The sequence below is a fragment of the Rhagoletis pomonella genome, unplaced genomic scaffold, assembly GCF_013731165.1.
Source record: "Rhagoletis pomonella isolate Grant_MI unplaced genomic scaffold, Rhpom_1.0 Rhpom_scaffold_00004, whole genome shotgun sequence".
Lineage (NCBI taxonomy): Eukaryota > Metazoa > Arthropoda > Insecta > Diptera > Tephritidae > Rhagoletis > Rhagoletis pomonella.
The window spans coordinates 71,850,129-71,862,316 of record NW_023458558.1 but is presented as its reverse complement, the minus strand read 5'-3'; the positions used below and the strand labels follow the sequence as shown (position 1 = coordinate 71,862,316).

Genomic DNA, 12,188 nt, shown 5'->3' with positions numbered 1-12,188 from the left:
CTAGGTGTATGGTGTCAAGTTAGCACTACATACCATTTTTTCTTAAAAAACGAGAGCTACAAATTTTTTCTTTCCACAACAAATTTACAACAAAAACACTACAATTAATGCCGTAGTTAACTTTTCCAATTTCGAAAAGTGTAGTGCTAACTTGACACACGTAAAATATTTAGATCTGAAAACATTGCGTTTCTTGCTGATGCAGTTCTTTTCGAAATTAAAAAGCCAACTGTGCCGACCAGCAGCCGGATTCTAACTTTCGCCATCGCTAAAATGCAAAATACGATTTTTTAGCTATCTCCAAAACTTGCGGTTCTGTCCTTCCTTTCGCTAAAAATAGCTTAGCCTAAATTTTTTGGTGATAAATAGTCCAATAGTGATAACTAGTGAAAATGGCAGCCTCAATTTGGATTGTATTTCATCTCCTGTAGCCTAGTTATGGCTATGTTACAAATATACTTGCGCCGATTCGCAAAGACCATTGATGAGCAGCCTCCGCAAAAAGGCAAATCCTTGAGAAAATTTAAGGATTGAAATTTCGAAATTTGTTGCTCAAAGTGAATAGAGCTTTGAACAAACTTTTCACAAATTAGTTTCAGAAACATTCTTTTTTGGAAGTTACCAGCGATTTTTGGTAAATGTGTCACAAAGCAGCATTTGCATTCTGAATATAAATAATATCGGTGGAGAATTTGGGAATACTGAAACCTTAAGTGAAAATGAGGTATTTCATGAAGACTAACTGCTTTAGGAATCTCTCCTCAAGGCATATCTGCGAGACATGTAGTAAATATTTTTCTTTTTTAATTTAGCAATTTCGATAATACCATAATTAATCGCTAAAAGAAACCATTTATGTACAAGTGACCATACTTATTTTATTACGTAGCTCATTTTAAGGGTGAGGGGGTTGCTTATGGTAAGGAAATAACTTGTGTTGAAACCAAGCTTATTGGACAGTGTTATTAAGTACTACTTAAACACATATACGCACTCATCATTGGAACATACAAAAAAGCGGAAAGGTCTGTTTTACGAAAGCCAAGTCATGCTTTCATATTTTATTTACTGCATTTACACTTTTTTGGAGTTTGCTATCTTTATACATTAAAATAATGCAATATTTCAGCTGATATTAATTTCGCACAGAAAAGCTAATCATTTAACCTAATGTGCGTTGTAACAATTTCGTTATCTCAATATAATCGACAATTAGGCATGGTGTCAAGTTAGCACTTTATACTAAATTTTGTTCGAAAAACGACCAACTCGATTTTTTCCTGAAAAACGAAAGCTACAATTTTATCTTAATTCTAACGGCTAGGTGTATGATGTCAAGTTAGCACTACATACCATTTTTTTCTTAAAAACCCGAAGCTACAAATTTTTTCTTTCCACAACAAATTCACAACAAAAAAGCTACAATTAATGCTGTTATAACATTTTCAATATCTCAATTCTATCGAGATAAGTTGCACCTAATTCCTGAATAATCACCCACATTACGAGAATCGTGTCGAATGCAAGTCGTTTTTCGAGAGTCGAATCGTATCGAAAATTTCACGCCATTGCCTATAATTTCCACTCGACTAGTGTATCAAAACAGAAAAACATGGCAGCACTGAACAGTTTTCGACGAGTTTCCTCGTTTACTTATTTCAGCACGACAGTAGACAATGCCAATGTTGTCGAGTCGTACAATTTAGCCTAATTTACGACCTGCGCAATGAGGCTGAATATTTAGCAGTGTTTGACGAAATTTAGTGGGTGGGTCAGGTAGCGTGACGTCACGCTGAATCCAAATAATTTGTGCAGACCTGATAAAAGTTTTCGGGTTTCAGCAAAGTTCAAGATGTTTTTATTTTTGTTCAGGGAACTGCGCAGAAGTTCAAAACTACTTAATTTCTGAAATTAATTGAGTCGTCTATTGGGCCTGTAATGCTTGCCAACAACAATACCATCAATGGTGACAGGTAACAAGATTTACGGAAATAAGGTCAATTGACACTATTTCGCATGCTGGTTCGAAACAAAGTCAATTTACATTTTTACCTTTTCAAAAGCGAAATAATTTTGCAGACAAAAGTTGCAAAATTTTACTAAATGAAAACTGTGAAATCATTTTATTTGCCTGAACAGGTGTGTTAAAAAGTTATTATTTGCGTATGCATATCATAATAGTATCGGGTGGGGTTTAGTAGCGCTCACAACTATTTCGGGCTATTCCGTCCAAAGGGGTGGCCCGATCCAAAAAAAATCCACACACTTGTAGTCAAGGGTCTACGCATTATTTTAACACTCACTTTTGTAAATTTTGGTCACTAATTTATTATTATGGGTTTGAAATATGCCCTTTTTGTAAAATTCGGAAATTAGCGTACATTTTACATTTCCTATTCTCCTTAAAGCCACCAATACATTTTTGTATTCCCCTTCACTTTACACTTTACTCGATTAGGTAATTCTCTAGTATAGGGTAACAACACCTAAAAAAGGTCCGGAAAAGTCGGGAGGGGTACCAAACGACGCGTTTCGGTCCCCCTATTAAAAATCCGGAGGGGGAGGGCTAATATTATTAAACATTTAAAAGTTATAAACAAAAAAATTTTTTTTAATTTTTTACGGGTTGTTACCCTATACTAGAAAATTACCCTCGATTAGTTATAACTTGCTTTACGACTTTTATATTAACCAATTAATCACAATTCATTAAATAAAAACACCTTCAAAATCACGCGTTGACTTAGGTTACATATGCAAATTAAATGGCGGAGTTCAGCTGTCAAACTCCAAAATATGCAAAAGAATGAGAGACAAAAGAAGATAGGATATAACCCAGAAGCATTCAAAATATACAAAGGTGTTCTCTGCAAAAGGTGTTCAGCTCATTTTCTTTGCAAAACAGAAAGGAGAATTCTAATGCCTGAGGGTTATAATCCCTAAGTGCGGCCGAAGGCCGTCTACGCTGGAAGTGTTCTCTGCAAAAGGTGTTCAGCCCCCCTTCTTTGGCAACACAGAAAGGAGAATTCTACTGCCTGAGGGTTATAATCCCTAAGTGCGGCCGAAGACCGCCTACGCAGGAAGGTGTTCTCTGCAAAAGGTGTTCAACCCCCCTTCTTTGGCAACACAGAATTCTACTGCCTGAGGGTTATAATCACTAAGTGCGGCCGAAGGCCGCCTACGCAGAAAGGAATTCTACGCAAAAATACATTTGTTAAAAAGAACATTTTTTTTATAAAAACTTGTTTTTTCTATTCTTAATTAACTTTTTTATTCTTTATTCAAAATCGGCCGATATCAAATTTGGCATAATTTCTTTTATTAAAAAATCCCACGGTTTCTGTTAGTTGGGTCATATTCCACTTCAAACTGCTCAGTTTGCCTAAGAAAATTCCGTTTTTCCCCCTTTTTCAAACGATACCCTAGGGGAGTATGGGAGGAGCCCAAGGGGGGGTGGGGGTACGCCTTTTTAGAAAGCGGTGACTATCCCCTTTCTAGTGGGGGTTTCACTATAGAGAAACTTTCGCCGTAATTGGCAAATAAAAAGAACCAAGGCGAATTTATACAAGGTGGTGTTGATGGCGAATTGAGATATTCGCCGCGGTACTTCTTAATGTCAAAATAGTGTGTTTGTTGTAATATGAATTCGCAAACAAACACATCATTTTGACATTAACAGCCCTATTCGCGTGTTGTCACAGTCGTCAATTGTCACAGTTCAATTGTCATTATCGTGTCATCAACTGTTGTCATAGGTATGCACAGTCAATAATGACAAGCGGAAAGCTCGTTTTATTTGCCAATTGCGGCGAAAGTTTCTCTGTAGTGAAACAGCCGTTCTTTGTTTACATTTTAATTGTTCTTTCTGACCGCCACTGCGACAGACGGGATTTCTTTTAAATAAAATACACCGCAGCAATGGATTACGAAACCCCGGGGAAGTGAGTTATTTTATAATAGAAACAATTTATTTCGTTTTATTATGAATTCGTGTAGTAACAGACGTGGAAAATATGAACGCACCACACAAGAGCGTCTTCAGTTTTGTGAAGACCACCCCGAACTGCAAACGAGTAAAAACTGTTAAAAAAAAAAACTGTTGTCTCGGGGAACTCCGAGAGTCTGCTTCTCTGTATAATTTCTTCTTGCTCCACAATAAAAGCCGCGTACATAATAATTATTTCCTCCATGAATAATATTCCGCAATGGATACTATTATGATATGAATACGCAAATATCTTTTTAACACAGCTACTTAGGCAAGTAAAATGTTTTCACCTTTTTTCTGCAAAATTAATAAAATTTAAAATATTAACATATATGTTTTAGCGTTGTCACGTACTCAATAGGTCATCAAAAAAATAATAGCAATTGTCACCGTTGGAGCTTTCAAATTGCCCTCTGCATACCTAAACGTGACAATTGATTATAAACATGACAATAGTTATAGCGACAATGACAACAGTTGATGACACGATAATGACAATTGGACTGTGACAATTGACGACTGTGACAACCCGCGAATAGGGATTAAGTGCACAGCCCTGGTTTCAATAGATTAAAAAATGGATTCCAATAATTGCAACGCTAGAGCGTTTGTATATTTCACACCGTCATTCGAGAGGGGAGTACGTCTGTCTAGAGCGCAATGACGTTTAATGGAAGAAATTAGTTCAAATTTCAAATATAAAAATATAAAAAGAATTACAAATTTGAGAATAGCTAGGGTAAGGTATTAATTTTTCACAGTGACTGTTCTTAATGCAATGTAAAATGTTTAGGAGAATATTAGGGTGGGCTTTAGTATTCAGCCGCACCTTTTGTTTTAAGAAAACCAGGTGGAATTAACAAATGAAACTTGGACAGGATGATAAGGGAGATATCCTCTCAAACATGCATAACATAAAAAAATAAAAATAAAATTATTTGTTTATAACCCAGCCAGCAAAATCATCGTAAACAAGCTCGTAATTGGATATTTTCTCGAAGAAAAACCGGATTAAAAATCGTTTATGATAACCGTTTTAGACTCTTTTTCGAGCACTTTTTCGCTTTAAATTGTGCATCGCCTACGAACAGTCGTAAACGGATCGAAAAAGCATTCGTATGCGAATATTTTTACGTCAGTTTTTTAATTGTAAACGAGTCTCGTAAACGATTAATTTACGTTAAAAAAGCGTTTTTCTACACTGCTTTATCTACTGTTTTTGAATGCTAAAAATAAAAGCAATTAATTAATTCAAATTATTGTAGTTCTTTTATTGAATGGAATTATAATTAATAAATATTTATAGTGCCGGATCAAAGTATTGGCACAGAGAATTTTTCGCAATGTATGCAAAGTTTTTTACTTGAATTTCTTTCCGCACATTATTTTTTTTAAATACAGTTAGTATGAAGATCTACTTTCAAATCAGATTTTTGAGAAAAATTCTAAGTATGCAGTTTTAAATCCCATTATATTTTAGTATGCAAAGACCTATTAAACTAGCAAATTAAAAAAATAAATAACTATAAACTTACGAGATAGGGGAATTAAACGTTTAAATCCTGTAGTGTTACTCCGCGCAGCCTGTGAAAGAATTGCAAAACTCGTTAAATTAAATTGTATTTTTGAATTACATATGTAGTAGCTACTTACAAGAAGTTTAATTATAAAAGAAAGTGGTAGATCGTCCTTGGCGTTTGCACCAGTCTGCCAATAAATCACATACTTAATAATTTTCTTAAATTGAATATTAAACAAACTACTTATAAAATATTGTGATTGAAGAAAAATTGTCAACAAAACTAAAATTGTTTCTTGTGCTGACAAATTACTACAAGCCTCTTTCTATTATATTTTTTTTGTTTTATCGTTTACGAGCTTTTCTCTAACTATTTGGCGATACGAGAATCCCTCGTAAAACATAATGCTCGTAAAATGTACGTTTTCTTGCTGGCTGGGAAGTTATTTGTTGTATAATTGTGTTAAGTTGTTCCACATGATTTCCTTATAAAAGTGTATATTTTCATGTATATAAATACACACAGCACTCCACTTAATAGTTTAAATTCTTTAATTTTATTTTAATTGTATAAAAATCACTTTAATCCAACTTTTATTAACTTGTAAATTACATTGAATTGCGTCCATATTCACAATAACACATGGTTGCAAACTGACAAACAATATGTGCTCCCCCTGCAAACCATTTTCTCAGAGTATTCTGAATTTTCTAAAATGAAATAAATCACGCACCTCCATTCTTTTACGAAATTTCGAAAAAAATCTGTGAAGCAACGAAAATAATGCTGCTATGTGAAGAATATCTTTCAGAATTTTTCCGGAATTTTCTTTATTTTTCGTACAGAAATTTCTTTACGAGTTCGTGTCAACCACTTCATATAATTTTCTTTGAAAATTCGTAAAAAAATCGTTACAGAAATGAGATACTCCTAACGATTTCTTTAAGATTTCGGGAACTTTGGTTTGCAGGGCCCATACTGTATAAAATAATACATACAAAGAATAAATGCATAAAATGACATTACACACAGAAAGGAGAATTCCACTTAATAAGGGTTATAATCCCTAAGCGCGGCCGAAGTCCGTCTAAGCACAAAGGTTTTCGGCCCCTCTTCTTCGAAAACACAGAAAGGCGAATTCTACTTTCTGGCAGTACCAAGTTTGATGTTATTTTGCTATCTTATTCATCGTTTATATAAAAACTTTAACAACAAAGGGCGTGTGTGAATCGGTAACAAATTTCTATGGTGAAAGCTGTTGAATAATATTTTGCTATGGGGACACAGTTTTGCCAATCTGCTGTGTGAAATGAAATATTTTTTGACAGCAGTAAACTTTTGATAACCGCAGATTTATGCGGAATCGGGTTGCTAGAAAAAGGGCGGGTATTTTTGAAATCAGCGGGTTCTATACTAGAGAAGGACAAAAAAAGTAAAAGAGGAAACGAGAATGAAAACGAGAGGACCTAAGAAAACGTTGAAAATCACGCCGCGTTGATTTGGGGATAGCGCGCACTGACACTCGTTGACAATGGAAAACGCAACGCTTAGCGCTCCAATTTAGGGACAGCAGTTAGGCTGCAGAGCAAAAATGTGAATGCTCAACAAGGCTGCCAACTATACTTAGCGATGAAGTGCCAAATTGAGGGTGAAAAAGTTCCAAAATGTGCCAAATAGAAAAATAAAGGGGAAATGTTTAGTTATTTCCCTTGCGTTTTTGGGGTGGGGGCGGAAAGGGGACAGTCCCCACTGTACGAAAAGCCACACCCCCCTCCCCACCTTCAGGGCCTCCCTCAGACCCCTAGGGAACCGATTTAAAATGGGCGAAATACGGCATTTACCGAGGCAAATTGAGCAGTTTGAAGTGGAATATAACCCAACTATAACCAACGTTTTCAAATAAAAGAAATTATCCCAAGGTGGTTATCAGGCGAAAAAAATGGGGGTGAACACCTTTCTGCGTAGGCGGCATTCGGTCGCGCTGTATGATTATAACACTTACCAAATACAGTTCTCTTTTTGGTGTGCAAGAACTGGGGCTACCGCCCCAGTGATGTAGCCATGGGAAAGCATGAGGTAACTAGAATTCCCTTTCTATGTGGTAAACCTGGGGCCTCCGCCCCAGTGATGTCAATTATTTATTAAATTAAATTAAATTAAAGATTAAATGAATATTTGCCATGGAAAGGTTTATAGTTTTAATGCTTACTAGGTTATATCTTATCTTCTTTTGTCTCTCATTCTTTTGCATATTTTGGAGTTTGACAGCTGAACTCCGCCATTTAATTTGCATATGCAACCAAAGTCAGACGCGTTAAATATAAAAATTAACAATCTTGTTGCGATTTACTAATGAAAGAAAGAAATTTGAAAGGTACTCGGCTGAAAAAGCTGTATTCGTAATCGGAAAGCTCTCGACACCACTGTCGATTTAGGAAATCCGTCACTGAAATTGAAGTGTATGTTGAAGAAAGTCAGAATAAGAAGAAATATACATAAAGGTCCTGTTTTGGTTTCTACCTGAAATGATTAAAAAAAATTATTATGCTCGAAATGCAACCGTGTTTGCTTATTCCTGTTCGCGCAAAACTTAGTACATTTCTCTCTTTGGGAGACTAAGGTACCTTATTCTCTGAATTTTGTTACTGGCTAATTCTTACTGGCAGTTGCATAACGAACACTCCTTATGTTTTTATCATGGTATATACAGTAATAAACCTTTTCGCAGTTGTTCACCATTTGGTCCCCGAGGAGTACTTTTGGGTTGTGTGCAGCGTGTTCGTTTTGCGCGCACGGCAACACTTACTGTGGGGAATTTCGCCTCACGATTAGAAAAAGTACATTTCGAGGATAAAATATACATAATTATGTGTTATTTATGAACAAAATGTATGTTAAGTATAATCAGGCAGGTTCTGCAGTTTACTTCCGAGTGAATTTGAGTCGGATTCGCGTAGAATTCAAATTGGCAGGGGTTGAAATTCACTCGTAAGTGAATTGCAGAACCTGCCTGAATATTCATCTTTAATGTATGCTGTTATTCATGCGTAATGAAGAATAATATCAATAGTTAAGTACATAAATAACGCTTGTGTTTTATAAACTGGAAAACTCAAATCGTAATTATAACATTGAATGGAGTTTTCTTAAATGTAAGTTTAAAATAAAAATAAATTTATTGTAAGATTAAATTTTTTATGAAAACCGTAAATTTTGTGAATTTATCAAGCCAAATTCTAAATTTCCAAATATATTTAAGTCTTTATTTAAAAAAAAAAAACAAGGTTTGTATAGCTATACAGATACCAATGCCTGCCAGCACATCCGCCCAGACAGTCCATTAAGCACACCCAAGTTTGAGTGGTCTACAAGTTAAAAGCGTTTTCAGCATTTAACAGTTCATTATCATGTGCGGTGTAATATAACAAATTATACACTGAACTATGATAATCTATAATAGTGTCTATAATAAAAGACAAAAATTTGCAATGTTTTTACACTTTTGCAATAGTTTCTTGCACTATTACACAGTCATGACTTGTGCCACTCTGCCATAGTACGGTTGTTGCTCCCTTCCATACCAGAATAATTTTGTATACAACTCTGAATCAACAAAATCCATGATCCTTCTCATTATCAAGCCTGATCAGATTTTAGGAGGAGTACTCAATAACGTTTATTACTGTATATACTGTGATTACTATTTTCACAAGTGCATTTTGGCACTCCGGCACAACTTAAGTCCCATTTGAAGTAAGTAGGCCCAAAAATGGAAGCGTTTGAGGGAAGTTGGCAGCCCTGATGACCAAATACAATAACGATAACAACAAGCAAACAATAAACACAAAAAGTCAAGAGGCAAATAAACAGAGCAACGGCTAATAACAACGACAAACGCAAGCCACAAGAGAGATGAGAATTTCAGCAAAATTAAATTAAAATTACAATGATTTTTAAACGTTTGTATGTAACATGGTATGCAATATACATATGTACATAAATACATAAGTATGTACATATGAGTGGATATATGGACATATGTATGTACACATTTTTTTGTAGAGCAACAAAACTATATTTTAAGATCCAGGTCATTCACTTGCGTGCATATAGTGGGTGAACGGTACTATAGTAGTATGTATGTAAATATGCAAGAAGTGTCCTTGCCTAATGGAGCTGAAAAAGCGCCAAGGCATGAGCATTACAAAAAAAAACAAAAAATACTCACCGCGTATTTGTTGAGAATAGCATCGTGGTAACCACTCGAATAATCTTCCAGCTCGAACATTTCAAAAATTCTCGTATCACCCAGCGATGCTAGCAAAATATCCTTCTCAAATTACTTGCAGTACTCGTAACAATCTACTTTGCACAATTTTTCGCATTCATTATTCACGTGCAAGTATTGTGCCGTATATATATGTTGGCGGAAGAGTTCAACAAAAAAAAATACAAATACACAACCTTTACACACCCGCAAAAACAATTCAAACACAAGTTTGTTTCACTGCAAATATGTAATAACATTCCCTTTCGTACACTTTTCGAACATTGCTTTATTTGAGATAGTCCAATTCGATTTTCTTTACTTTCCTTTATGTATATTGATTTGATCGCCGTCTGTCCATTCCTAGTCTTCTTCCCTTTTATACCATTTCGTAAGTACATACATACATACGTATGTATATGTTCTTGATTCGATTACTTTGAATCTTTAACCCGATTTTTACTCAAGATTTTGAGACTTTTTAAGTGCGCCTAGACTAAAATTTTCGTATTGCAATAGAGAACTACCTCGAAGTAAACGGGGAGCACATACACACAAGCACAAAATGTACACGCGAGTTTCGCGTACCGTTTCATTTGCTTTTAAAAATTAGGCGGGCTCGTACTTTTTCGTTTCTTTGCTTCACACATTCATCTCATTACTTTTTGTTTCCAATTCGTAGCCGGCCGGTCAAGCAGTCGTCCAATAGCATTGAAAAATTCCAAACGTAACGAACAACTGCAGAAAAGCGCGCACTTCTTCACTGAGCGCAGAAAATCAACTGAGAGCATCAATGAGAAGCAATTCCGTATTAACCGGCAGAGCAGCCGGCAGAGCAAGCAACTGCGCTGCCGAACTTCGAAAGAGAGTCGTGAGTGTACAAATGTGAGTGAGTTTTTGCCTTTTGAAATTAACGTACGCCATTGATAGCCAATTTTCTCATGTTGGTAAGGTTACCATATTTACCATTAAGTAAGATACTTTCTTAAGAGGAGTTGTGCAACATAACGTAGCTGCATACCTGTAGGCTTTTAATATAACACACAATTTCAATTTGTTAAATAAAAGAGTATTCAGGTTTGCTCATTATGATATTCGACGGTATAATTCAAACTGTGAACTATTGATTAAGTATATATTTAGCACATTGTTATAAATGGGAAACGTTGCCGAAGAGATAAGTTGTGCTTTCGTATTCTCCAGCATAAAATATCCAGTAACCAGTGTTGCCAGGTTTCACGCATGAGAAAACGTCCCTCTTCGTTTGAAAAAACGTCTTTTCCATGTATGCACACAGAATTGTTCTTATTAAACTTTTATTGTATACAAAGGTACATATGTACGTAAGGTATATTTAAATGTCATTTCGACAGAGCACATTTAAAATTCATTAGTGGTATTCACCAAAGTGAGCAAGTGCCCTGGCACTCAGATGGGCTCAAGCAACGACTGTTGACAACAATTTGGTGAATACCACTATTGTAAACTGGTTTGAGATCGTTATAATAAAAATCATTTTATACAGACACATGAGATCAGCTGATTAACAGCCGTATTCTAACAAAGTCACAAACTTTAGCTCATCACTGCTGTGATTTCTACTGCGCCTCAAAGCTTGCCGCTGCAAAAAATATGCCGCTACAATACAAATTTTTAAATTTGTGTGAATTTTTCTAGTACTCAAAATCGAATTTTTTGTGACACATTTCTCGGCGCACTAGAAATCACCACAGTGATGAGCTAAGTTTTGTGACTCTGTTAGAATAGAGGGGTATGTCATCAACATTTTGATCGATTTTGGCTGTTTTTCTTTTGTTTATTTAATGTTTATTATTTTTTTTATAAAAGCCTAGCTCATTATGTAACTAACACAATATAAATCCACATTTCAAACTTTGTGCAAAAATTATAAAACATCCGCAAAGTTTCAGCTAGATTTACAATTTTTATTCGGCTTTTTTAGAATTTTTTTGAGTATGCAGTTTGATAGCCCATTAAAATCCAGGGTAATAATATTCGAGTTTTAAGTTGGTAAAGAATCCCGTCGATTTTTGATACATATATATATTGTGACGAATACTGCGGCAACGCAAAGCGAACAACGAGAAATAGACAGAATGTTCGAGGAATGACGTAGAATGTTCCACAAAGAGAAACGTCAAGTTGGATGAACACTGCGAACAGCGAGAGAAAGAGAATGAGCGATAAACTTAAGAACGTTCTAGAGTTGCCATAAGTACGAGCGCAGGTATATAAGGGCGCCGCCACAGCGAAGGGAGTTAGTTACGAGTTACAAGACAGCAAGCTACAAGTAAAGTGAGCAGAGAAGTGAATTGCGAATAAGTAAGATATAAGTTTAATTGTGTTACCACGTTTAGTTAAGCGCTGTTATTGCTTTAACAAGTATTGTAAA

General features: G+C 35.4%; 1 protein-coding gene across 2 annotated transcripts in view; it reads right to left on the bottom strand.

Moving 5' to 3' along the window:
• The window catches only part of LOC118738068 (serine-rich adhesin for platelets), a 137,709-nt gene extending 127,170 nt beyond the window's left edge, over positions 1 to 10,539 (bottom strand). For both annotated transcript variants that reach the window (XM_036468972.1, XM_036468971.1), the window contains exon 1: positions 9,737 to 10,539. In XM_036468972.1, the coding sequence (XP_036324865.1) occupies positions 9,737 to 9,796 (60 nt within the window). In that variant the 5' untranslated portion in view covers positions 9,797 to 10,539. The remainder of the gene's footprint in view (positions 1 to 9,736) is intronic.
• Positions 10,540 to 12,188: the final 1,649 nt, after the last annotated feature.